The following is a 27,272-nucleotide window of genomic DNA, read 5'->3' on the forward strand; positions in this document are numbered from 1 at the left end:
ATAAGTGTATTCCCAAGACACAATTAAATGAATCAACCTTTGCCTTTTGGCTGAATTTGTTATCATTTCAAGAGATTGTTTTCTAATCATTAGCTATGGAAGTATATGAATGATTTAATCATATTTTTCATCACAAAAGTCAAGTAGAAATGTTTCCAATCAACAAAGTTAGAGACATGTGCCCTCTCAGCAAAAACTCATATCATGATATACAGTATCAACAAGCCCCATCTGAATGAACTTTGCCTCGTGTGCATGGATGGTGTGCATGGATGGAGGAAACGTGCACATTTTTGGTTGAAGGTATCAGTGCTCACGTGTGCAGAAATGTGTGCGTGTATATCAGACGGGAACGTGTGATAAAACAAGACTGCCACAGGTTTTTACAGGGTCTCAATGGAGGCCTTTATTCCAATTAAACAAAGAAGTTATGAACAGCAGTTTGGAAAATAATTACATTCAAAATGTGCCACTTACCAAAAATACAGCTAAACTTTTAAAAGCGCAGTTCATATAATAGTTCTAGGTTTGTAAAATGTCAGTAACTTTCCCCAAATTCCCAGGCTTTCCAACAATCCTGGTATGAATGTTCCCGGAATCAGGAGGAAATTGCTGAATATCCGGAGAATCCTCCCAACAGGGATTTCTGAAAAACCTGGGAATTTTAGGAAAGTTACTGGAATTTTTCAACCCTAAACAGTTCATATAATTTCTGTGGAATGGATCTTAAATATACATGTTTGCTTCCTCCATTTTCTAATGGTCACCAAAAAGTCGTACTTTAAGTACTATCAGACATTTGTACAACATCCTGTATTACGGACATCCTGTCCATCAGTCCTCCGTCCATACACACACATTCACACACGTTGCTTACATTTATTTATTAAATGTTGCTTGCCTTATTATAATACATTTACAACCAGTCCAAAGATATACACATCTGAGTACCATTTCTGTGTTTTTAAGTTATCTGACTGATAGGAGAGGACTTGTTCTAAAAACCAGAGAAGCAGAGCAGTTTTGGTATGAATGGCTGAAGTAAAACCATGAGTCAGTGGTAGCATCCCAAATGGCACCCTAGTCCCTATATAGTGCACTACCTTTGAGTAGTGTAAAACGGACTGCTTCCAGTATCTCCAGAGAGAGAGAGAAAAGAAGTGTGTATTTTAGAGGAGATGGGTCATTTCTGATGCGTGCTGTGGCCTTTACACAGACACGCAAGCGCACACACAAATGTACGCACACACAGGGCTGTATTAGGAGGTAAGAGTCTACCACATAGCTCATTACATGACATACAGGTACATACCGGCTGCATATCTAATGGCACCCTATACCCTATATAGTGCACTACTTTTGATGATGCACTATATAGAGTAGAGTACCATTTGGGATGCACCACACTCTCCCAGCTCTTTACTTTAGAAACAGCAGAGGGAGACAAAGCCACTTTATTTACAGACATTCATTGATTCTCTAGTTGAGCCCACAGAGAGAAGAGGTGCCTGAACGAACAGCATATAGAAAATAAAGGTAAAGTATTTTATTGCCTGAGTCCCAAATGCCACCAAACCTATTCTCTATATAGCTCACTATTTTCAGTTTTGACCAAGGCCCATAGGGCTCTGTTCAGAAGTCGTTTTGGGATGCAGACATTGTGTTGGTAGAGGAGCTGAAGGTGTCCCAGCAGACAGAGAGACCAAGCAAGAGACAGACAGAACTCTTTATACAGTCTGGTCTGTATGTCCTTAACAGGTAAATATACTGTACAGTGTAGGCTAAATACTGTCTAGTGCAGCCAGAATAGTGGATAGATAGACCCTCCCCCTGCAATACTGATGCCACTGTTGGGAGACTGAGGTTACTGAGGCCTGCCTGACAGACCCACCTTTCCTGAACATATCAAGGTTGTTACTCCACCCTAACCATAATATAGTGTCTGTCCTCTCTTCAACGCTCCATCCGGACAGTATCCTTCGGCCAGTCTATCCAGCCGAGAGGCTAACTCAGGTACGGGCCATGGAAATCCAGTGTATAGACAGAAGTGGATTTTTGTCTTTTTGTCTTTGGCAGAAAGTCCCACAAATCCAGCCATGGTGAGAAGAGGAGGGGGGAAGCATACATGTTTGCAGCTAAGTGCAAAGAGTCTCAACTTGGTTGGTTTATTGGTCGTGGATAATAAGTCCACCTCTGTTTTTGCCATGTATTCATACAGGTTTGGTCTGTGGGAGATGGAATCTGAGGTGTGCTGTGAATGACCACGCGTTAGAGGAAGATGAGGCTTGGGTTTGGTCTGGTTGCGCTGGGTTGAGAGCTCTGTATGGTCATGGTGGTGGTGTTGTTCAGAGAGTAGGCCGGGGTTGTATTCATTACCATAGACCGTAACAAACACTGATCCTGGGTCAGTTTGGCATTCTCCCCACCAATGGTTAAGGTTAGGATTGGGGGAGCGTAAGCTGGTACTAGATCTGTACACGGGGAAAAGTCTCCCCTCTGGTTTCTACCTAAAGATACCCTCGTACTCCAGCAGGATGAGCTCCACTATCTGGTTCTGATAGACCATGTGTACAGCCATGTTCCAGGTCTCTGTCTCGGGTCTGAGCAGGGTGGGGCCAAACACTATGGCCACGCTCTGGGTCGTCATACGGTTCTCCTCGCCGTGGTCAATCACCCTGCAGACAGACAGAGAGAGATCAAGTTATTTTCTTTAACCTTTATTTAACCAGGCAGTTAAATTAAACGCAACTTCTTCTTCACATTGACGGCCTGGCAAGAGGCGATGAAAGTAAGTAAAAGCACAGTATGAGAGAGAGAGAGAGAGCGACAGAGACAGCAGACAGAGAGAGAGAGACAGAGAGAGAGAGAGAGAGAGAGAGACATTGAGAGAGACAGAGAGAGAGACAGAGAGAGAGACAGAGAGAGAGACAGAGAGAGAGACAGAGAGAGACAGAGAGAGACAGAGAGAGACAGAGACAGAGAGACAAAGAGAGACAAAGAGAGACAAAGAGAGAGAGAGACAAAGAGAGAGAGACAGAGACAGCTGGTCCTGGGGCTGAGTTCACAAACCTGTTCTACTAACACACTGAAGCCTCAGGACCAGAACATCCAATCAATCAGAATAAACTAAATTACAATACAGACAAAACAAAACTACATTGCTTATTGGGAAACACAAGCACAAACACAAAGCAAAATGCAGTGCTATCTGGCCCTAAATCGACAGTACACTGTGGCTAAATATTTGACCATAGTTACTGATCAAAACCTTGACAAAGTACAGGCTCAGTGAGCACAGCCTTGCCATTGAGAAGGGTAGACACAGGAAAACCTGGCTCCCTGTAGAGGAAAGACTGTGCAACCACTGCACAACAGCAGAACCTGAGACGGAGCTGCATTTCCTGACAAAATGTAAAAAATATAAACAATTAGAGTGTCATTTTCCCAAATTTGAAACCCTTATTCAAGGTTTCAAAGAACTCTCTTTATTTATTTTATTTATTTATTTATTTCACCTTTATTTAACCAGGTAGGCAAGTTGAGAACAAGTTCTCATTTACAATTGCGACCTGGCCAAGATAAAGCAAAGCAGTTCGACAACATACAAAAACACAGAGTTACACATGGAGTAAAACAACATACAATCAATGATGCAGTAGAAAAAAAATAATCTCTGATGAGGATAGGCTACCCGTCCTGTTGGGGGAGGACGCAGAGAGCTGTGGGTTGGCAGCGCACTACATTGCTGCCTGCCATAAGTTGAGGGACAGTGTCTGACAGACCAATCAACCTGCACATGTCCTCTACTGTATGATTATTGTTATTGTTGAATGTATGGTTATTTTGACCCTTGGTTATTGTTGTTACTGTTGTCCCGTTGACAATTTTGATTCTCATTTTTTATTTATTTTTTATATTGTAAATATCCAAAATAAGCTTTGGCAATATGTACATTGTTACGTCATGCCAATAAAGCGAATTGAATTGAAAAAAAATTGACAGAGAGAGAGAGACAGAGAGAGAGACAGAGACAGAGAGCGAGATATGCGGGGTTATTAGAGCCAAAGCTGTAGTATTATAGAATTGTACAGAACAGTTATATTTCTAGAAAACCTAGGAATTTGCAACCCTACTCCTGCTAGACAGTGGATCAACATGAATAAGGCAAACACAATCAGATCACATTGTAATTTAGTTCACTGTTGAAGTGTGACTTACTTCCTGAGGTGTTTGAAGAGGGCCTGCATGGTGTCCTGATTGGGTTTGGGCAGCTGTTTGACCAGCTCCTTGATAGACTGGACACGCTGCATATAGTCTGGGATCTCTGTTTAACAGGAAGACAGGACAAACGTTACAGAAGAAAATTGTCTTAGACACAGTAAAAACAACACTTAAAAAGCCTTTCATGAACTAACACTCACATTTCACTTGTCCCCCCCCTAATATACAGAACAAAAATATAAATGCAACACGTAAAGTTTTATTCCCATGTTTCATGAGCTGAAATAAAATAACCCAGAAATGTTCCATACGCACACATTTGTGCACAAATCTATTTGCGTCACTGTTCGTGAGCATTTCTCCGTTGCCAAGATAATGCAGCCACCTTACAGGTTTGGCATATCAAGCAGGTGATTAAACAGCATGATCATTATTATGATCATTATTGCTGGGGACAATAAAAGACCACTCTAAAATGTGCAGTTTGTCACACAACACAATGCCACAGATGTCTCAAGTTTTGAGGGAGGGTGCAATTGGCATGCTGACTGCAGGAATGTCCACCAGAGCTAATTCCAGAGAACCATTTCTCTACGTCCAACCGGCCTCACATCCGCAGACCACGTGTAATCACGCCAACCCAGGACCTCCACATCCGGCTTCTTCACCTGCGGGATCGTCTGAGAACAGCCAATCGGACAGCTGATGAAACTGTGAGTTTGCACAACCAAATAATTTCGGGACAAACTGTCAGAAACCGTCTCAGGGATGCTCATCTGCGTGTTCGTCGTCCTCACCAGGGTTTTGACCTGACTGCATTTCGGCGTCGTTCGGTTGGCAAATGCTCACCTTCGACTATACCGGGCAGATGGTAGACAGTGTGCACGGCGTCGTGTGGGCAAGCGGTTTTCTGATGTCAACGTTGTCAACAGAGTGCCTCATGGTGGCCATGGGGTTATAGTATGAGCTGGCATAAGCTATGGACAACAATCACATTTGAATTTTATTGATGGCTATTTGAATGCACAGAGACGAGATCCTGAGGCCCATTGTCCTGCCATTCATCCGCCGCCATCACCTCATGTTTCAGAAAGACAATGCACAACCCCATGCCGGATGGGACTGTTTTTCTGTACATGTCCCAGTTCTTCCATGGCCTGCTTACTCACCAGACATGTCACCCATTGAGCATGTTTGGTATGCTCTAGATCAACGTGTACAACAGCGTGTTTCAGCAATATCCAGCAATTTCACACAGCCATTGAAGAGGAGTGGGACAAGATTCCACCGACCACAATCAACAGCCTGAACAACTCTATGCGAAGAAGATGTGTCGCAGTGCATGAGACAAATGGTCCAACCTAGCTATCTTAAGACGAATGCAGTTGCTCTGGGTCTGCGTACCCACATCCATACCCATTTTAATATGATATCCGAGTGAGACTGACTAACAAAATCAATGGGGGCCCCCAGCTGGTAATTCAACCATGATAATAAGTTTAGATAGCTAGGACCTAAACTAACTTAGCAATCAAAAAAATGCTAGCTGACATGGTCAAATTGACTGACTATCAGTGACTGACATAACAAGAGAAAAACTGCTGATGCACAATTTCTAAATTGCACTTTGTGTATATTGATCCGAGGGCCTTCAAAAGGGGATTAGTTGCCCACCCATGATCTAATAACTCAATGACATGTATTTACAGTAGTAACAACCTTCCTTCATCAACACTTGTAATGTCACTAATGATGATAAATTAAGAACATTTTCAATTAATGGAACAGTGCACTTACTGATGGCATTGACAAAGTCATGGAATAAGTTGTAAGTGAAGAGCGGTTCAGGTAGCTCTCTAAAGAACATCTTCAACGCTCCCGTAGTCACGTGGATATCTTCCCATTTTCCCTCCTCAAGGTCCACCTTCTCATCTACACGGATAAAGACACAGGGTTATTCAGTGTACTACGTACGCTTTAGGTACAAGTATACAGGCTTGCAGTTAGAGTTGCACAATTCTGGTAACTTTCCTAAAATCTCCAGAAGTCCTGGTTAGAGGGAATAAGCAGGAAATCCTGAATATTCTAACCGGGACTTCTGGAAAACCAGGAGATTTTCTGGTAAAGTTAGCAGAACAAGCCTAGTTGCAGTATACAGAGAGCGGACAGTAGCAGTAGTACCTACCATGATTGACAGCGAAGCGTAGTTTCTGGATGACCGCCAGATTCCCACTCACTCTGTACAGCCCGTCCACATTCAGAGCTGCAGACAGAAGAGCACACAGGAGCACCATCATCACACCAACATTAGCAGTAGCCCACTGTTTTAACTTTCCTTCATGGATATGCAAACTCAACAAAGGCCTTTAAATTGCACTCTGTCTACCAGGCACTCTATCTGTTTAGAGTGCCTGGTAATCCTTTATTTTTCCTATATCATCACACCACCAGAATGAGAGACAACCGACAGACAGACAGACACAGGAGCACACGGTAACACAGTCTCTGACACCTGGCATCATAACACGTTATGACACGGTCATAACCATGTCATAATCTGTCATAACAGCTGACATAACCTGTCATAATATGATCATAGCACTGTCATGGCACATATATTTACACCTGTTGTGACATGTATTGTGTTATTTTATGGCTGGTTATGACACATAAGAGCGTCAAAACACACATTTATTCAAATGCGTTTCTTCCCTGCCAAGAGGTTTCCTTTCGTTTGAGAGTTTGTTTGTTAAATCCTTTGTTGTCGTAATGAATTCTTTACAGTCATGTTTTTTTCATCATATTTTAAATAACTTTAAGAAAATACACTTTATGACACTGTCATGAAGCATTATGTCTATACTGTGTCACTTTACTTGAACTAAGAAAATACACTATGACACTGTCATAAAGCATTATGACTATCATAATCATACAAGCCAGATAGGCCCGTCACGAACATGCCCTTATGTCAGTTATCAGTCATAAAGAAGGTGTCTTTATCCTGCTCCTGAAATCTGATCTTGCATTCAACCTGGTCATCAGCAACACAGCATTGGGTTAGGTACATGTCTGACATCAATGTGTGCGCAATTACAATGGTCATTTAATATGGACAATTACAGAAAATGTTATATAACATAAAAATACTATTGACAAGTAGGCTATAGAGTAATGGAATGTTGGTAGGTTTTATGTGTTTTGACACTTACGTAGGTGTGTCATGACAGTGTTATGACCATATTACGACAGGTTACGACAAGTTACGCCAGCTGTTATGACATATTATGATAACGTTAGGTGTCAAGTAAAGTGTTACCGAGCACACATACCATTGTTCTCCATGTGGTCGATGCACATCGTGACGAAACTTGGCACGGATGCGTTCTCTCTCTGACAGAGGTCACTCAGACTGCAGCCAAACACCTGGTCTGAGACACACAGACAGGGAAAGGGTTATTATTATAGGAGGTCCAAAGTACTCCGCTACTGGAAAACAAAGGATCTTCTATCTTTAACACAACAACTCAATGGCACGGATTTAGTTTGCCATTGCCAAAATGAAGTCCTAATTGTACACGTTTGGTAAAGTTCTCTGCTTAGAAATAGAATAACTAGAATGGTCATCACCATGTCAGCTATACTGAGTGTATCAGGGTTGGGGTCAATTTGAAATTCCTGAATTTAATTCAATTCGACCCACAAATTGACATTTGAATTGGCTACACCCCACAGGAAGCAGAACAATTCAAATAAATTTAACTGAGACATATGACACTCATTCTTTTTACAAATATTTTGCCATTTGTACCTGCCACCTCTTAATAAAGAAAACACCCATTCTAGCATTTCTATTTCTATGGTTCGGTGGCGTCTCTCTGTAATACCTTTGATGTAGCCCTTGTCTCTGACGGCTTGCAGAGTGGGTCTGCGCGTGAGGAACTTCATAAGTTTGTGTCTGGTCTTCTTGTCATCTGATGTGTCCATACTGGTGGAACTCTTCATGGCTACAGAACAATGAGAATAGAAGTTCAGATGACACATTTACTGCTAACTCTAGAAACACTGACAGGTTTCATGGCTATAGACTAATAACAATGGGATTTTACCATATTAAACTTAACACAATAAATGATAATCAACATCTTCTGTAGACAAATAGCAATGGGAGATGACTTAACACACTGACACACATGATGATCAACAATAACATAATTGGTAGACAAAGATTAACGATCTCAAACATACATGAGGGTTTGAGTTTGGGTTAGGGTAACAGACAGACAGAGACAGACAGGCTGCACTAACCTCTGCTCTTAGAGTCTCTGTGATCTTTCTCTTTGTCTTGTTTCTCAGCTCCAGGAGACTCTGGCATGTCCTCCTCTATGGCCTCATCTGACTCCCAGGCCTACAGTGTGGTAGGTAACACACAAACAGGGAAACAGAAGGGGACAGTCAGAAACAGGTAGGCTACCTTTGGGCTGGCAATACCATCAAGGCCCAATGACTAAACATGCCAACTCCGCCACCTAGTGGATATATGTGGAACTGAATCAAGAATTTCAAGATCATTTCAATTTCAAGGTGACAAACATTATGATGAATCAGATTTGTGTCATGTGTGTGTTGTGTGTGTGTTTGTGTAGACTCACGTGTGTGCTGATGGTGTCCATCAGTGATCTGTACCAGTCATTGATGAAACTGTCATTCTCTGACTGGATCAGCAGCTCTGTGCCCTGACGGGTTTTCAGCTGCAGGAGGAGACAAATACGTTTTTTAACAGTAAGACATTACACCAACATGAAATAATCCTCCCTGTCATCATTCATGTTCTATACACGTAGTGCTACCATTGTCTGAGGCACTGCTATAGCCTTAATAAAATTGCCCCAAGGGGACATATTCAAGAAGCTTTTATTATTATTATTATTTATTTATTTAACCTTTATTTAACTAAGCAAATCAGTTAAGAGCAAATTCTTATTTACAATGACGGCCTACCGGGGAACAGTGGGTTAACTTCCTTGTTCAGGGGCAGAACGACAGATTTTTACCTTGTCAGCTCGGGGATTCAATCCAGCAACCTTTCAGTTACTGGCCCAACACTCTAACCACTACGCTACCTGCCACCCCCCGTTTGAATTTTGTGTAGGAGCTCACTCACCTCTATAACATGTTTCTTGCTGGACTTGTCTTTGGAAGCCCACTCTATAGACCCTCCTCTCAGGTCCACAGTAAACTCTGGCTTGGACTGGATGCCTCCAAACTACAGGGAGAAACAAGTACACTACATGACCAAAAGTATGTTGACAAAAAGTATGCTCGTCAAACATCTCATTCCAAAATCATGGGCATTAATATGGAGTTGGTCCCCCCTTTGCTGCTATACCAGCCTCCACTCTTCTGGGAAAGCTTTTCACTAGATGTTGGAATATTGCTGCTGGGACTTGCTTCCATTCAGCCACAAGAACATTGATGTTGGGCGATTAGGCCTGTAGGCCTGGCTCACAGTCGGCGTTCCAATTCAGGTCAGGGCTCTGTGCAGGCCAGGCAAGTTCTTCCACACCGATCTCGACAAACCATTTCTGTATGGACCTCGCTTTGTGCACGGGGGCATTGTCATGCTGAAACAGGAAAGGGCCTTCCCCAAACTGTTGCCACAAAGTTGGAAGCACAGAATCTTCTAGAATGTCATTGTATGCTGTAACGTTAAGATTTCACTTTACTGGAAGTAAAGGGCCTAGCCCAAACTATGAAAAACAGTCCCAGACCATTATTCCTCCTCCACCAAACTGTAGAGTTGGTACCATGCATTCGGGCAGATAGCGTTCTCCTGGCATCCACCAAACGCAGATTCGTCCGTCGGACTGCCAGATGGTGGCAAGCTTTACACCATTCCAGCCGTTGCTTGGCATTGCGCATGGTGATCTTAGGCTTGTGTGTGGCTGCTCGGCCATGGAAACCCATTTCATAAAGCTTCCGACGAACAGTTCTTGTGCTGACGTTGCTTCCAGAAGCAGTTTGGAACTCGGTAGTGAGCGTTGCAACCGAGGACAAACTATTTTTACGAGCTACGCATTTCAGCACTCAGGGGTCCCGTTCTGTGAGCTTGTGTGGCCTACCCCTTTGCGGCTGAGCCGTTGTTGCTCCTAGACATTTCAACTTCACAATAACAGCACTTACAGTTGACCAGGGCAGCTCTAGCAGGGCAGAAATTTTATGAACTGACTTGTTGGAAAGGGGGCATCCTATGACAGTACAACGTTGAAAGATACTGAGCTCTTCAGTAAGGCCATTTTACTGCCAATGGTTGTCTATGGAGATGGCTTGGCTGTGTGCAAAATGTTGTACAACTGTCAGCAACGGGTGTGGCGGAAATAGCCGAATCGACTAATTTGAAGGGGTGTCCACATACTTTTGTGTATATAGTGAAGAAACACACACGACACAACAGTGTGGTGTCAATGGAGCTTGTCAATCTCACTGTCAATCCAGTGTTTTTGGTGAGATAATACTGAGATGATGTATCTAAGTTAGAGTTTGTCATCTACTACTAAACAACAGGTGCATCATTGAGATTATATATATACAGTTGAAGTCGGAAGTTTACATACACTTAGGTTGGAGTCACTAAAACTCGTTTTTCAACCACTCCACAAATTTCTTGTTAACAAACTATAGTTTTGACAAGTCGGTTAGGACATCTACCTTGTGCATGACACAATACATTTTTCCAACAATTGTTAACAGACAGATTATTTCACTTATAACTCACTGTATCACAATTCCAGTGGGTCAGAAGTTTACATACACTAAGTTGACTGTGGCTTTAAACAGCTTGGAAAATTCCAGAAAAGGACATCATGGCTTTAGAAGCTTCTGATAGGCTAATTGACATAATTTGAGTCAATTGGAAATTGTGAGCAATTTCCAAACGGCTGAAGGTACCACGTTCATCTGTACAAACAATAGTACGCAAGTATAAACATCATGGGACCACGCAGCTGTCATACTGCTCAGGAAGGAGACGCGTTCTGTCTCCTAGAGATTCATGTACATTGGTGCGAAAAGTGCAAATGAATCCCAGAACAACAGCAAAGGACCTTGTGAAGATGCTGGAGGAAACAAGTACAAAAGTATCTATATTCACAGTAAAACAAGTCCTATATCGACATAACCTGAAAGGCCGCTCTGCAAGGAAGAAGGCACTGCTTAAAAAACCGCCAATAAGAAAACAGACTACAAAGATTGTACTTTCTGGAGAAATGTCCTCTGGTCTGATGAAACAAAAATAGAACTGTTTGACCATAATGACCATCGTTATGTTTGGAGGAAAAAGGGGGAGGCTTGCAAGCCGAAGAACACCATCCCAACCGTGAAGCACGGGGGTGGCAGCATCATGTTGTGGGGGTGCTTTGCTGCAGGAGGGACTGGTGCACTTCACAAAATAGATGGCATGATGAGCAAAGAAAATGATGTGGATATATTGAAGCAACATCTCAAGACATCAGTCAGGAAGTTAAAGCTTGGTCGCAAATGGGTCTTCCAAATGGACAATGAGTTGTGGAAAAATGTGTTAAGGACAACAACGTCAAGGTATTGGAGTGGCCATCACAAAGCCCTGACCTCATTCCTATAGAACATTTGTGGGCAGAACTGAAAAAGTGTGTGCGAGCAAGGAGGCCTACAAACCTGACTCAGTTACACCAGCTCTGTCAGGAGGAATGAGCCAAAATGTACTTATTGTGGGAAGCTTGTGGAAGGCTACCCAAAACGTTTGACCAAAGTTAAACAATTTAAAGGCAATGCTACCAAATACTAATTGAGTGTAAAGTAACAGTCAGTATCTGGTGTGGCCACCAGCTGCAATAAGTATTGCAGTGCATCTCCTCCTCATGGACTGCACCAGATTTGCCAGTACTTGCTGTGAGATGTTACCCCACTCTTCCACCAAGGCACCTGCAAATTCCCGGACATTCCTAGCCCTCACCCTCCGATCCAACAGGTCACAGACGTGCTCAATGGGATTGAGATCCGGGCTCTTCGCTGGCCATGGCAGAACACTGACATTCCTGTCTTACTGGAAATCACGCACAGAACGAGCCTTATGGCTGGTGGCATTGTCATGCTGGAGGGTCATGTCAGGATGAGCCTGCAGGAAGGGTACCACATGAGGGAGGAGGATGTCTTCCCTGTAACGCACAGCTTTGAGATTGCCGTCAATGACAACAAGCTCAGTCCAATGATACTGTGATACACCGTCCCAGACAATGACGGACCCTCCCCCTCCAAATCGATCCCGCTCCAGAGTACAGGCCTCGGTGTAACGCTCATTCCTTGGACGATAAACACGAATCCGACCATCACCCCTGGTGAGACAAAACCGTGACTCGTCAGTGAAGAGCCCTTTTTGCCAGTCCTGTCTGGTCCAACGACGGTGGGTTTGTGCCCATAGGCAACGTTTTTGCCGGTGATGTCTGGTGAGCACCTGCCTTACAACAGGCCTACAAGCCCTCAGTCCAGCCTCTCACAACAGCCTATTGTGGACTGATGGAGGGATTGTGCATTCCTGGTGTAACTCGGGCAGTTGTTGTTGCCATCCTGTACCTGTCCCGCAAGTGTGATGTTCGGATGTACCGATCCTGTGCAGGTGTTGTTACACGTGGTCTGCCACTGCGAGGACGTTCAGCTGTCCGTCCTGTCTCCCTGTAGCGCTGTCTTAGGTGTCTCACAGTACGGACATTGCAATTTTTTGCCCTGGCCACATCTGCAGTTCTCATGCCTCCTTGCAGCATGCCTAAGGCACGTTCACGCAGATGAGCAGGGACCCTGGGCATCTTTCTTTTGGTGTTTTTCAGAGTCAGTAGAACGGCCTCTTCAGTGTCCTAAGTTTTCATAAATGTGACCTTAATTGCCTACCATCTGTAAGCTGTTAATGTCTTAATGACCGTTCCACAGGTGCATGCTCATTAATTGTTTATGGTTCATTGAACAAGCCTGGGAAACAGTGTTTCAACCCTTAACAATTTAGATCTGTGAAGTTATTTTGATTTTTGCAAATTATCTTTGAAAGACAGGGTCCTGAAAAAGAGACTTTTCTTTTTTTTCTGAGTTCATGTTAAAAACAACAGTCATACAGTAATACTCTGACATATTGACCAGATAAATACAGTTTGAAAAGATAGATTGATTACTTCATCTACCATAGTCCTGCACAACCATCCAATTTATATATTGAAAAGTTTCTGGTTTGCTCAGATAAAATTATTCAATTTCTTTATTACTCTAAATTGAAAAGTTATTTTACGCATTTCTCTTTTCTGCCTATATACAGTACTTTAGACCAGACAGGGTGGGGCTTGACCACCGAGGAAAGTCTCCAGTCGCCTAGCAGCGACAGTAGCAGCTCAGCGAAGGAGGAGCCACCAAGGTACAATTGGCCGAGCGTCGTCCGGGTTAGGGTTTGGCCGGGGTAGGCAGTCATTGTAAATAGAATTTGTTCTTAAATGACTTGCCTAGTTTAATAAAAGGTTAAATAAAAAAATACAAATAAAACAAAAAGTTAATATGGCTTGCTGTAGAGAGGGATGGGGTAAATTGCCATGGTCAGAGGGTCTATTCCTGTTTTACTCTATTTCATTTAATGGTTTGAACACACGAGTTTAGAGTACAGTAGCAGATTGACACTACTCACCCAGCTTGTCCCGCCCCCCTGGCTTTTAGTGAATAGTAGCGAGGAGCCCCGGAGGACTGTCCAAGACGACGTCCAATTTTTCCTGTAAACACAAACACACACACACATACGTCATCCTACATCATTCAGGCTGAGGCCACACAGAGACGTATAAAGAAAACATCTGAATTTACCATTGTCAGTTTTTGTCTGTCAAAAGTTAAACTTAAGTAAACGTTTTTTTTTTTTTTTTACAGACAATCATGTCAGTTGTCTGTCATCCCTCAACGGATGACCCCCATTGAAAAACGATTGGCTCAAGCCGCAATTTCGGACACAAAATCTATTTTTGCTTTGGGGCAAAAACCTCATTCATACATCTTATTTCAACTCAACAAACACTCCATGTTGTGTTGCTTTGACCAGCAGTTTATAAATATGTGTAGGAAACTCCTGCTCCTCTCCTAAAACAGTACTACTCACCGTACTTTTTTGCCATGCTCGGTGATCTTGGTCACATTAAGAACACCACACTTCTCTGAAGGCTGCAGAGAAACAAAGAGACACACATCATCATCATCATCACCACATGTAGGCGGCCAGACATGACTGACAGGGGAAAAAAAAGCAATACACATTCTCTGTCAGAAATTACACCCTATTTCCTATATAGTGCACAACTTTTGACCAAAAGGCACACAGACATACAAAAAGCAGCCCAAACAAACAGCCCAAACCAGAGAGACTGAAGGAAAGAGTAGACAAGAAAGTAGAAACTTTAGTATGACTGAAATCATGCAGTGAAACCACAGCAGGACAACACTTAATAGTATCCCCACAGTCTAGTCTGTGATACAGGGTTACAGTCACCACCACCACTTGTTGGTTCCAATACAGGTAGAATTTTTACAGAGTCACCAGTAAAGACAGCAGAGCAAAGTCATTTGACAATTCAGGCACAACAAAAGACCAGATTTTCTACAGATTTTCGACCATTTCCTATGAAAATTGACATCAGTCGACCGGGAAGGCCACACTACAGGAGAGGTGAGAGAGAAAGGGGGATACTAACAGAGGTGGGGGGCTTGAGGGACGAGGGGTCTGAGGAGTCAGAGTCAGGAGAGCCGGGGACCTTGGGGCCCAACGCTGCATCCTAGTGATGAGGATGACAACACAGTCTAAGAACTACTGAGTACTACAGAGGGATGTTCCAGAAAGCACGATCAATAAGTTAGCCAGCTAACTGTCCTAAATATTCTGAAATACCTGGATTGAAATTAGCATGGTATAATTAACTTGACAACTAACAACACATACCCATATTCAAGATTATATTTTAAAATTAACCAGAAAATGAAGAGATATACAGAATCTGACTGCTTTTCAAAGTTAGCTCGCTAAGTTAATGGTCTTGCTTTCTGGAACAGCCCCAGAGACAGTTACAGAAGTAAATCAACATATAATGAGTGGTTACATGGACATGGAGATGGATAGTTAAGGACAGATAGAGTTGTTGAACGTTATCAAGTATTCTTTTAAAATAACATAATTAAACCATGCAATTAATATATTTTGATTGAACCTGAAATCAAACTACTAACTGAGGGAAAGGAAAGGTTGATATCGCCATGCTTACATCGACACTACATATATTATTGTAGATTATAGAAGTGATTATAGTTTATATGATATATTATTATAGAAGTGATCAATGGGTCATCATTAAATGTCATATCGTTTTTCAGATAAATAGGAATTAACAGGAGGAAGTGCACTAAGCTCGGAACGTGATAGGCCTGATTGGATGAAGGTAAAATTTGATTAGATGAAGGATAGTGATTAACTCTCTGTGATTAACAAGCAAGGTGATTGGCTGCTGGGATTGGAGGGTGTAGGGGCACTGACTTTTGTCTGTCTGTAAGGGTGGGGGCGGCCAGAGCCTGTACGGAAACGCCTGTTGTTTTTGATGAGTCACTGCAGAACAGAATCATGAGTCTACAACTACCCCCTCACATTCACATCATGATCGTGTTCCAAATGGCACCCTCTCGGGGCGGCAGGTAGCCTAGTGGTTAGAGTGTTGGGCCAGTAACCGAAAGGTTGCTGGATGGAATCCCCGAGCTGACAAGGTACAAATCTGTCGTTCTGCCCCTGAACAAGGCAGTTAATCCACTGTTCCTAGGCCGTCATTGTAAATAAGAATTTGTTCTTAACTGACTTGCCTAGTTAAATAAAAGTTAAATAAAAAACAAAAAGTGCATTACTTTTGACCAGAGCCCTGGTGCCATTTGGGACTCAAGACTACAACTACAGCTCACATTCACATAATAAACAAACTCACTAGACAAGATACCTCAGAGACTAGAAATGTGACCTTTCATTTTTTGGGGCATCTCACCTTGTCGTTGGTGTCCAGTACGTAGGTGCTGTGTCTCCACTTGGTCAGGACGATGGGCTCTACATGCTTCCTGTCCAGACTGCGGCTCTTAGGAGTGTCTCCTCCGCCCGGCAGAGGAGGAGGGGAGTGGTTGTACTGCAGAGAGAGAGAGAGAGAGAGGAGGGATGGGGACAAACATCATACAGAGGTACTAATAAACATTAACACTTCCAACGAGAAAGACAAACCTATATGAAACAAATAAGTGTAACTTTGTTTGGGGACAAGCAACCAGTCCAAACTATTAAACTAATGCTGTGTTCATAACCAACTGGGAAGGTGGAAATTACCAGTTGTGAAGTCGTAAATACCAGTTGGATGTATTCACGTGCCTTGAACTCATTGATAAACGCAGATTGGATCCCAGGCTATGTCGCAGCCGGCCACGACCGGGAGACCCATGAGGCCACGCACAATTGGCCCAGCGTCATACGGGTTAGGGGAGGGTTTGGCCGGCCGGGATGTCCTTGTCCTATCGCGCTCTAGCAACTCGTGGCAGGCCGGGCGCATGCACGCTGACACGGTCGCCAGTTGTACTGTGTTTCCTCCGACACATTGGTGCGGCTGGCTTCCGGGTTAAGCGAGCAGTGTGTCAAGAAGCAGTGCGGCGGAGGACACATGGCTCTCGACCATCGTCTCTCCTGAGTCCGTACGGGAGTTGGAGCGATGGGACAAGACTAACTACCAATTGGATACCATGAAATTGGGGAGAAAAAGGGGTAAATAGTACACAAAAAAAATAAGAGAAGCTCATATTGGTAATGGCCAACAAGCTGCGTCAACCATAAGCAAAAAGTACAGCTACCATGTCTGTAAACAAATGACAGTGTTTAAAAAACATATTAATAGATTGCTTTTTATAAATAATGTTTTGTTGTTGCATTTAACTACAGAAAATGCTGTTATGGAGGTCATTTCCTTGGTTGGTGACGTCAGAGGTCACCATGTGGGAGAAGTCGGAGCTCAGGGATGATAGACGAGTTCCCCACTAGTAATTACCAGTTGGAGGTGCATTCAAGTAGATTTTTCCCACTTGGTTATGAACGCAGGGTAAATTGGAGGTAGTGTACTTGGGCTGGGCCATACCTTGGGCAGCTTCCATTCAGATCTTGAGCCGTCAGCACTGTAGTAGTAGGGTCGGCCCTGTTCATCAACATGCTTTATCCACTGGACGGACACGGACACACACACACAAAGAAGACTAGATGAGCATCACTGACACACTGAAAAAGCACCTAGTGTGGTGCAGTGGTCCAGTCTAAGTGTAATATAGAGAAGAACTCAGAGGCCATGACAGTGAAGACAGACACAGAGAGAGTCCCCAGTACCTTCTCATTAGTATAGTCACTAACATACAGAGTGTGTCCATGCTCATCCAGCTCTTCTGACCAACCTCGAGGCGGGGAGCCATACTGGCTGTCTGATTGGCTAGAATACGTGCTGTGGCAGTTGTCCTCCAACGACAGAGGCTGGAAGCGACCAATGGCGAGCGAGAGGAGAGGAAGGAAGGATGGGGAGAAAGAGAGAGGCAGAGTTGTCTATGATTAGGGGGAAACGGAAGAGGGAGAGAGAGGGGGAGGCAGAGAGAAAGAGGCAGAGAGAAGGAGAGAGAAAGAAAAAGAGAAAGGGAGGGAGAGAAAGAAAGAGAAAAAAGAGAGAGAGATAAGGACCAATCACCATTGAGTTATCTATGCATAGAGAATAGAAAGCACCAATCACGACCAACCACAGTCAGAGCTACAGTATAGAGGTCACAGTCACCCACAATGTACAGCCAAGAACACTGCAGTCATTCACAGCACAGCATAGCACCAATCCTTTGAAATCTTTCAAATACTTTAAGCATTTGCTCTAACCTGCCTGGAGTGCCAGATGAGAGGGGTTTACAGTTGTGGAACTATTCTATAGGTCCATTAAAACCTCATAGAGTCTAAGGGTCCAGGGCTGGATTTCTACCAAGCTGACATATGGAATTGTTTTTAGAGGTTCATACCAAGGATCATTTAGCTATTTGTTTTTGAATTTTAGGACCACTGTAGGTAAAAAAAAAATATATATAAAAAAGTATTTGATGAAACATTGAATTGGGCCTCACTGCCATTAGCCCATAGAAACACAATGAATAACTTTCAGTTTTTATTAGTTTTATTTTTTATAATTTAACCTTTATTTAACTAGGCAAGTCAGTTAAGAAAAAAGTATTATTTACAATGACGGCCTACCGTGGAACAGTAGGTTAACTACTTTGTTCAGGGGCAGAATGACAGATTTTTACCTTGTAAGCTCTGGGATTCGATCCCGCAACCTTTCGGTAACTGGCCCAACACTCTAACCACTAGGCTACCTGCTGCCCCGGTGGCATGCATTGAAATGCGGGGGCCTTTTCGTGGCTTTCTTTTGCAAATTACTATGAATTAACAGACTTATTTCCTAAAACTTTTCAATACTAATCATCATATTAAGGTGTGGACATTCATTGTGTGACAATAAATAGCATGTCTATTGTGCTCTAGCAGCCAGAATTTGTCCATCTGCTCTCAACAGAAAGAGCTGGCCGTTACTATACGAGAGAGACTGTTCGTGAAGAGATTACATTTTCCCTCGACTTACAATAGTAAGAGGTAAATGTAGTAAACCGGTAAATGTATCATTGTGAGAGCTTACTGCTAAAGTGGATACCTATTCAATTAAAGTGGAAAGTCTGGAGAAGACAGCCAATGCGACAGAGGTGCGACTCCATGACCTGGAAACAGCGCGAGCTAAGTTGGAAGGAAAAATCTAATTCCTAATAGAGAAAACAGAATCACTCGAAAATCATTCCTGTAAATTCAATGTGCGGATCACAGGACTTGAAACTGGTGTTGAAGCGGGCAACCCTACTTCCTTTTCTATAAACTGCTCGGGCAGGAGAAGCTGTGTCCCATGCCGCTGATTAACATTGCGCTCCACATGGGTCCTCTCCGGAACAGATCAGGTGTATGATTGTATGGATCCACTGCTTTGAAGTCACGCTGCGAATAGTTCACCTTGCAACGGAATCTGGGGGTCTGACCTACGCAGGGCATAGGATCAGCATCTACCCAGACCTGATTGCCTAACTCAGCCTTTATTAAAGTATGGATCACGACCCACTTGACCTGTTAATAGTGGGTCGTGACGTGTCAGAGCAAATGTATGATTATTTCATTAATTACTGGAATTGATTTGGCCAAGTGCAACTTCGCTCTCTACAGTTTGGCAGCTGCAGGAGTGGGTGATGCCCGTGTGCTTTGCGGTTTACTAGATCTTTATTCTGCAGTTTTCTTGAAGATCACTCCGCGACCCACATGCTGCCCCAGGGCAGTGATTGGGGACATTGCCCTGAAGACCGTCTTTTGGATGGGACGTTAAACGGGTGTCCTGACTCTCTGTGGTCACTAAAGATCCCATGGTATTTATATAAGAGTAGGGATGTTAACCCCGGTGTGGCTAAATTCCTAATCTGGCCCTCATACCATCATGGCCACCTAATCATCCCCAGCTTCAAATTGGCTCATTTATCCCCCTCCTCTCCCCTGTAACTATTCTCCAGGTCATTGCTGTAAATGAGAATGTGTTTTCAGTTTAACTTACCTGGTAAAATAAGGCTTAAATAAAATGTGCAACTATTGAATATGAATCAAGTGAATTATTATCAGAACCCAAATTAATAAACCAACGATTCTCCTGTTTCTATGAAGAATTGTACACCTCTGATTGTAAATCCACACCAAGCCAGATCGAGTCATTTTTAAAAGATATAAGAACTCCTCTTCTCTCAACTGAGGAATCCGGCCTGCTGAGAGCCCAAATCTCTCTCCATGAACTCCAAAGGGCATTGGATAACATGAATAAAGGGCATTGGATAACATGAATAAAGGGCATTGGATAACATGAATAAAGGCCAATCACCTGGTTGTGACTGTATTCCTCCTGAGGTCTATTTAACATTTTTGAAGCAATTAGGTCCACTGTTACTTGAAATGATGAACACAGCCATTCAAAGGTTCATTTGGAAGGGATGTAAATACAGCATTAATTTAGCTTACATTAAAAAAAAGGTTAGGACTCCACCCAGTGCTCTCACTATCACCCTTTATCTTTGATAAACACGGATATTGAACTATTTTCAAAAATTCTTGAAACTTACTTACCCAAATTGGTACATCTTGACCAAAGCGGGTTTGTTAAAAAATGATTATCTTCAGGTAACCTCCGTCGTCTATTACATATCTTACATGCTTCATCAGGAACCAAAGACCATTGGGCAGATCAACAGTATCTCTCGACGCAGAAAAAGCTGATGAGAACGATCATATATCTTTGGCTGGTTTTGGAACATATGGGACTTGGCTCCAAATTCATTCATATGATTAAAATACTATATGCCAATCCCTCAGCCATAGTAATAACAGGCAATACCTGCTCTGTTCCATTCAAAATAACTACAAGTAGCTGGCAAGGTGATCCCATCTCACCTCTGCTATTTTAATTGTCTTTGGAGCCCCTGGCACAGGCAATTCGACAATCAAAATAAATTACACCAATATCTCTAAATTCTACGGATCACGTCATCTGATATTTTACATTATTTAGACAATGTATCTCAATCCCTCCCAAAAGCATTGACGATCATAGACAAATTCAGCTCCATCTCAAGTTATAAAATACATTAAACCAAATCTGCCCTACTGCTGTTCAAGACCACGATGGAGGACTCCCTCTCTACTTATGGAATCCCAATTGTTTCCCATTTTAAACATTTGGGGATAGATGCAGTATATTTCCTTCCTTAGATAAAACCATTACCAGAAACTTTAACAGAACGCTCAAATCAATTCAACCCAACCTCAGTAGATGGACTAATATCCCAGTTGCTTTAACCGGCAGAATATCTATTGTCAAAAAGAATATAATGCCAGGGCTGAATTTCTATAGTTCAATGCTTCCCTCGTCTCCCCCTTCTGGCTATTGGGATACAATCCATAGTGCAGTTTCAAAATGTATATAGCAAGGTAATCAAGCCCGAATAAAATTAACAAACTCGCAAAGAGGAAAAGGACTATCTGTACCAAACTTTAAAATGGTATTTCCAGGCTCTAGCATTTCATCCCATCCTAAATTGGTTTAGTCATGATTCTTCTACACCCTGGCTGAGTATAGAGAGAACTATGGTGTCTCCTATATCCCTGGAAGAGGTGTTCTTCACTGAAATATCACTTACACAATGTAAAATACGCTTTGGTCCTATTATTTCTCACATCATTTCTATTTGTCGCAAAATTGAAATACAGTGTAACTGGGATTCAAAATGTCATGCTCATGTGCCAATATTACACCATAACGCCTTGCAATCTGGAGAGCGTCACATTTTGTTAAGTTACAGCCTTATTCTATAATATATTAAATTAATTGTTTTCCTCATCAATCTACACACAATACCCCATAAGGACAAAGCAAAAACAGGATTTTAGAAATGTTTGCAAATGTATTAAAAATAAAAACAGAAACACCTTTGCTATGAGACTCAATATTAAACTCCTGTTTCCACTGATCATCCTTGAGATGTTTCTACAACTTGATTGGAGTCCACCTGTTGTAAATTCAATTGATTCGACATGATTTGGAAAGGAACACACCTGTCTATATGAGGTCCCACAGTTGACAGTGCCTGTTCGAGCAAAAAACTAAGCCATGAGGTCGAAGGAATTGTCCATAGAGCTCAGAGACAGGATTGTGTCAAGGTACAGATCTGGGGAAGTGTACCAAAACATTTCAGCAGCATTGAAGGTCCCCAAATACACAGTGGCCTTCATCATTCTTAAATGGAAGAAGTTTGGAACCACCAAGACTCTTCCTAGAGCTGGCCGCCGTGCCAAACTGAGCAATCCAGGGAGAAGGGCCTTGGTCAGGGAGGTGACCAAAAACCCAATGTTCACTCTTACAGCGCTCCAGAGTTCCTCTGTGGAGATGGGAGAACCTTCTAGAAGGACAACCATCTCTGAAGCACTCCACCAAATCAGGCCTTTATTGTAGAGTGGCCAGATGAAAGCCCACTCTTCAGTAAAAGGCACATGACAGCCCACATGGAGTTTGACAAAGGACACCTAAAGGACTCTCAGATCATGAGAAACAAGATTATCTGGTCTGATTAAACCAAGATTTGGCCTGAATGCCAAATCGTCTGGAGGAAACCTGGCACCATCCCTAGGGTGAAGCATGGTGTTGGCATCATGCTGTGGGGATGTTTTTCGGCTGCAGGGACTGGGAGACTAGTCAGGATCGAGGGAAAGATGAACAGAGCAAAGTGCAAAGAGATCCTTGATGAAAACCTGCTCCAGAGCAGTCAGGACCTCAGACTGGGGGCGAAGGTTCAACTTCCAAACAGGACCCAGACCCTAAGCACACAGCCATGACAACGCAGGAGTGGCTTCGGGACAAGTCTCTGAATGTCCTTGAGTGGCCCAATCGAACATCTCTGGAGAGACCTGAAAATAGCTGTGCAGCAACACTCCCAACCAACCTGACAGAGCTTGAGAGGATTTGCAAAGAAGAATGGGAGAAACTCCCCAAAGCTTTTTGCGTCATACCCAAGAACACTCAAGGCTGTAATCGCTGCCAAAGGTGCTTTGACAAAGTACTGAGTAAAGGGTATGAATACTTATGTAAATGTGATATTTTCATGTCTAAAAACCTGTTTTTGCTTTGTCATTATGGGGTATTGTGTGTAGATTGATGGGGGGGGGGAAAATGATTGAATCCATTTTAGAATAAGGCTGTAACTTAACAAAATGTGGAAAAGGTCAACGTTTATACATTTTACGTTTGTTCACAGACTGTGTTTAACACCAAGGAAACGTTTTACGATGAATTTGGCCCCAACTCCCAACTGTTCACTGTGTCCCCTAAATCAGGTAGGCACATTCCTCCATATGATGTGTGAGTGCCTTGCAGTTAAATGCTTCTGGGGCAAAGTTACAAACTTCACTTAGAAGTGCATGAATGTAAATATCTATGCTTTGCATCTATTATGTTACATAACAATAATAGCTCCTTGAATCTCTCAATCAATCAGAGACGATTGCACTGCCGTAATTGAGGCCCGGAGGGGTGGGAAACATTGTTTCTGGGAGTATTGGGGGGGTGGATGGAGACATTGGCTGTGTATTATCACTGAATGAATCGTGATGAGTATAGACCCACAAATATCATAACCCACAAAACTGCTAACCTCCCCTGTTATTGTAATGGTGAGGGGTATGACATTTGTGCATCTGTAACTTTCGCACTCATCTTTATTCTAAATTAATTCAAGACTATCCGTAATCATGGTAGCATCTACATTAATGTAGAAGTGTTAAGAAACATATTCTATTCTTATTTACAATAAAAGTGACTCCAAAATGACACAATACATTACTTAATATACAATTGATATTTGGCACAAAAGAATAGGAAAAACACAACTAAAACAAACAGGAAATGCATCCAACAAGTTTGTAGTCACAAGCTTGATGTAATCATTGCGTGCTAGGAATATGGGAACAAATACTAAACTTGTCCCAATACTCTTGGTAACCTAAAATGGGGGGACTATGTACAAAACGTGCTGTAATTTCTAAACGGTTCACCTGATATGGATGAAAATACCCTCAAAATAAAGCTGACAGTCTGCACTTTAACCTCATAGTCATTGTATTATTTCAAATCCAAAGTGCTGGAGTAACTGTGCCAATATCTCTAGCTGAAACAGACGGATTTTGATAGGGGATTTTTTGATGCTAATTATATTTATGTTCACAGACAAATCAAATCAAACTTCGACTCTAGCCAGGCAAACTCAATCAAGCACATATACATTTTTTTTGCATGATTTCAAACAGTATTTGAACACAGGTTTGAAAAGCACAGAGAGCCAGAGATCCCATACAGTATTTCACTGAGCCCTGCTCTGAAGATTGTGACCGGGTGTCGAGAGTTAGACATGAAAATTAAAATACTGCAGTGACATAGCCCACAACAGTCACAGTTTAAGGAACACTGAGTGCTTCTGGCCACAAGATGGCAGTGTGGTGTTCTGCAAACCATTCCAAAAGATAACTGTGATACTGCCAGAATGCACCAGTGATTCTTTCTGTCGAATGCGTTTGGATGGGCTTATGAGAGTACAAGCACATACCCCATTAGTGTTCATGCATGCGTTTGCATTTGCTTGTGTCTATGCCTGAATGTGTGTTTGAGTAAGTATGTGTGTGTGTTTTCAATATACAGTATATGTCCCAGTATCTACATACCTCTGCCTCCCCAGTGCTTTTGCTGTGAGTCTCCCCCCGGCTGCTGCTACCACTGCTAGCGTCCTTGGCTCGGGGGGGCTTCCATGTCCGCTCCTGGGTGGCGCGGTTGAAGTAGTAGTGTCTGCCGTTCTGGTCCTTGGAATTTAATTGAATTTAAAATCTTGAATTGTCCATTAAAATATTTCATAAACAAATTGCCATTTGTCTTCAGCTCATGGTTAAAAACAGTAAAATGACAAAGAAACATATGCCAGGCAACATGATATAGGCTGCATCCCAAACAGCACCCTATTCCTTATATAGCTGGGCAATGGTGAAAAGTAGTGCACTAAATAGGGAATAGGGTACCATTTGGGCGGCATTCTTAGATGATACGTAAGTTACAATACATGACACAGTGACAGTACAGACCTTGTGTGTCTCCCAGTCCCCCAGGACATGCAGTGGGGAGCTGGAGGGGTTGGGAGGTAGGCTTGACCGAGAGATCTTCAGCTCCTGAAGGTTAGAGTAGACAGGAGACTCCGGTCTACCACCCTGAACCGATGGAGAGACAGTCTGGAGCAGAGGGAAAGAGCGAGAGAGGTGTTGTTGAATGGCTTGTTTAATAGAGACAGTGGAGGAGAGATGAGGGAGTGGAAGAACGAGCTTCCGCAAACCAACAGCAGAGTCCGGCGATAGCAAGTGAAGGAAAGTTCCCCTTTTGCATACAGCTGACCTTCGCTATGTTGAGGTCGGGTCCTTTATAGAAAGGGTCAGGGGCCTCATTTATCAATATTGCGTAGAAACTATTCTGAAATCCTACTTAATGGAATTTTGAATGTTCGTAGGCATAGAAAAAGTGATTTATCAAACAATAGGAGATCACCATTGATATATACCAATTGTTCTTAGCCTCAGTGCTCGTGTTTGACCTTGGCTATTTGCATTGCGAAACATTGTCCATTTGGAAGACCCATTTGCGACCAAGTTTTCACTTCCTGACTGATGTCTTGAGATGTTGCTTTAACCTGTTAGGGCTAGGGGGCAGTATTGACACAGCCGGATAAAAAACGTACCCGATTTAATCTGGTTACTACTCCTGCCCAGTAACTAGAATATGCATATAATTATTGTCTTTGGATAGAAAACACCCTAAAGTTTCTAAAACTGTTTGAATGGTGTCTGTGAGTATAACAGAACTCATATGGCAGGCAAAAACCTGAGAAGATTCTGAACAGGAAGTGGCCTGTCTGACAAGTTGTTGTTCATCTTGGCTCATTTTATTGAAGACTGAGGATCTTTGCTGTAACGTGACACTTCCTACGGCTCCCATAGGCTCTCAGAGCCCGGGAAAAAGCTGAATGATATCGAAGCAGCCTCTGGCTGAAACACATTATCGCGTTTGGCAAGTGGCCGATCAGAGGACAATGGGCTTAGGCGCGTGCCCGAGTCGACCCCGTGCTTTATTTTCTTTCCTCTTTTTACCTAAACGCAGATTCCCGGTCGGAATATAATCGCTTTTTTACGAGAAAAATGGCATAAAAATTGATTTTAAACAGCGGTTCACATGCTTCGAAGTACGGTAATGGAATATTTAGACATTTTTTGTTACGAAATGCGCCGTGCTCGTCACCCTTATTTACCCTTTCGGATAGTGTCTTGAACGCACGAACAAAACGCCGCTATTTGGATATAACAATGGATTATTTGGGACCAAACCAACATTTGTTATTGAAGTAGAAGTCCTGGGAGTGCATTCTGACGAAGAACAGCAAAGGTAATAACATTTTTCTTACAGTAAATCTGACTTTGGTGAGTGCTAAACTTGCTGGGTGTCTAAATAGCTAGCCCTGTGATGCCGGGCTATCTACTGAGAATATTGTAAAATGTGCTTTCACCGAAAAGCTATTTTAAAATCGGACATATCGAGTGCATAGAGGAGTTCTGTATCTATAATTCTTAAAATAATTGTTATGCTTCTTGTGAACGTTTATCGTGAGTAATTTAGTAAATTCAACGGCAGTGTTCGGTGGGAATGCTAGTCACATGCTAATGTCAAAAGCTGGTTTTTGATATTATATGCTAGCTTGAACAATGGGTGTCTGATTATTTCTGGCTGGGTACTCTGCTGACATAATCTAATGTTTTACTTTCGTTGTAAAGCCTTTTTGAAATCGGACAGTGTGGTTAGATTAACGAGAGTCTTGTCTTTAAAAAGGTGTAAAATAGTCATATGTTTGAAAAATTGAAGTTTTTGCATTTTTGAGGTATTTGAATATAGCGCCATGGGATTAAACTGGCTGTTGAGTAGGTGGGACGCTAGCCCATAGAGGTTAACCTGTTGGGGCTAGGGGGCAGTATTTTCACGGCCGGATAAAAAACGTACCCGATTTAAACTGGTTACTACTCTTACCCAGAAATGAGAATATGCATATAATTAGTAGATTTGGATAGAAAACACTCCAAAGTTTCTAAAACTGTTTGAATGGTGTCTGTGAGTATAACAGAACTCAAATGGCAGGTCAAAACCTGAGAAGATTCTGTACAGGAAGTACCCTGTCTGACCATTTCTTCCCCTTCTTGATTATCTCTATCCATTACAAAGGGTCTCCGCTGTTACGTGACACTTCCTACGGCTCACATGGGCTCT

The 27,272-nt window shown here is 42.6% G+C and overlaps 1 protein-coding gene across 4 annotated transcripts in view; it reads right to left on the minus strand.

Annotated features, from left to right (window-relative positions):
* Positions 1–380: 380 nt before the first annotated feature.
* The window catches only part of LOC106600601 (rho GTPase-activating protein 12), a 140,834-nt gene continuing 113,942 nt past the window's right edge, over positions 381–27,272 (minus strand). The window contains exons 3-19 of one of the 4 annotated variants that reach the window (XM_014192090.3): positions 25,055–25,198; positions 24,644–24,778; positions 17,660–17,869; positions 17,418–17,498; positions 16,293–16,427; positions 14,967–15,047; positions 14,378–14,439; positions 13,916–13,997; positions 9,386–9,487; positions 8,874–8,972; positions 8,530–8,629; positions 8,109–8,228; positions 7,554–7,652; positions 6,407–6,484; positions 6,019–6,153; positions 4,219–4,324; positions 381–2,675 (exon numbers count right to left, since the gene is read on the minus strand). In XM_014192090.3, coding sequence (XP_014047565.2) covers positions 2,504–2,675; positions 4,219–4,324; positions 6,019–6,153; positions 6,407–6,484; positions 7,554–7,652; positions 8,109–8,228; positions 8,530–8,629; positions 8,874–8,972; positions 9,386–9,487; positions 13,916–13,997; positions 14,378–14,439; positions 14,967–15,047; positions 16,293–16,427; positions 17,418–17,498; positions 17,660–17,869; positions 24,644–24,778; positions 25,055–25,198 — 1,941 coding nt within the window. In that variant the 3' untranslated portion in view covers positions 381–2,503. The remainder of the gene's footprint in view (positions 2,676–4,218; positions 4,325–6,018; positions 6,154–6,406; positions 6,485–7,553; positions 7,653–8,108; positions 8,229–8,529; positions 8,630–8,873; positions 8,973–9,385; positions 9,488–13,915; positions 13,998–14,377; positions 14,440–14,966; positions 15,048–16,292; positions 16,428–17,417; positions 17,499–17,659; positions 17,870–24,643; positions 24,779–25,054; positions 25,199–27,272) is intronic. The other 3 variants (XM_014192092.3, XM_014192093.3, XM_014192094.3) reach the window with 3 other exon arrangements.

Source organism: Salmo salar, chromosome 03 (genome assembly GCF_965601325.2).
Source record: "Salmo salar chromosome 03, fSalSal1, whole genome shotgun sequence".
NCBI classification, from domain to species: domain Eukaryota; kingdom Metazoa; phylum Chordata; class Actinopteri; order Salmoniformes; family Salmonidae; genus Salmo; species Salmo salar.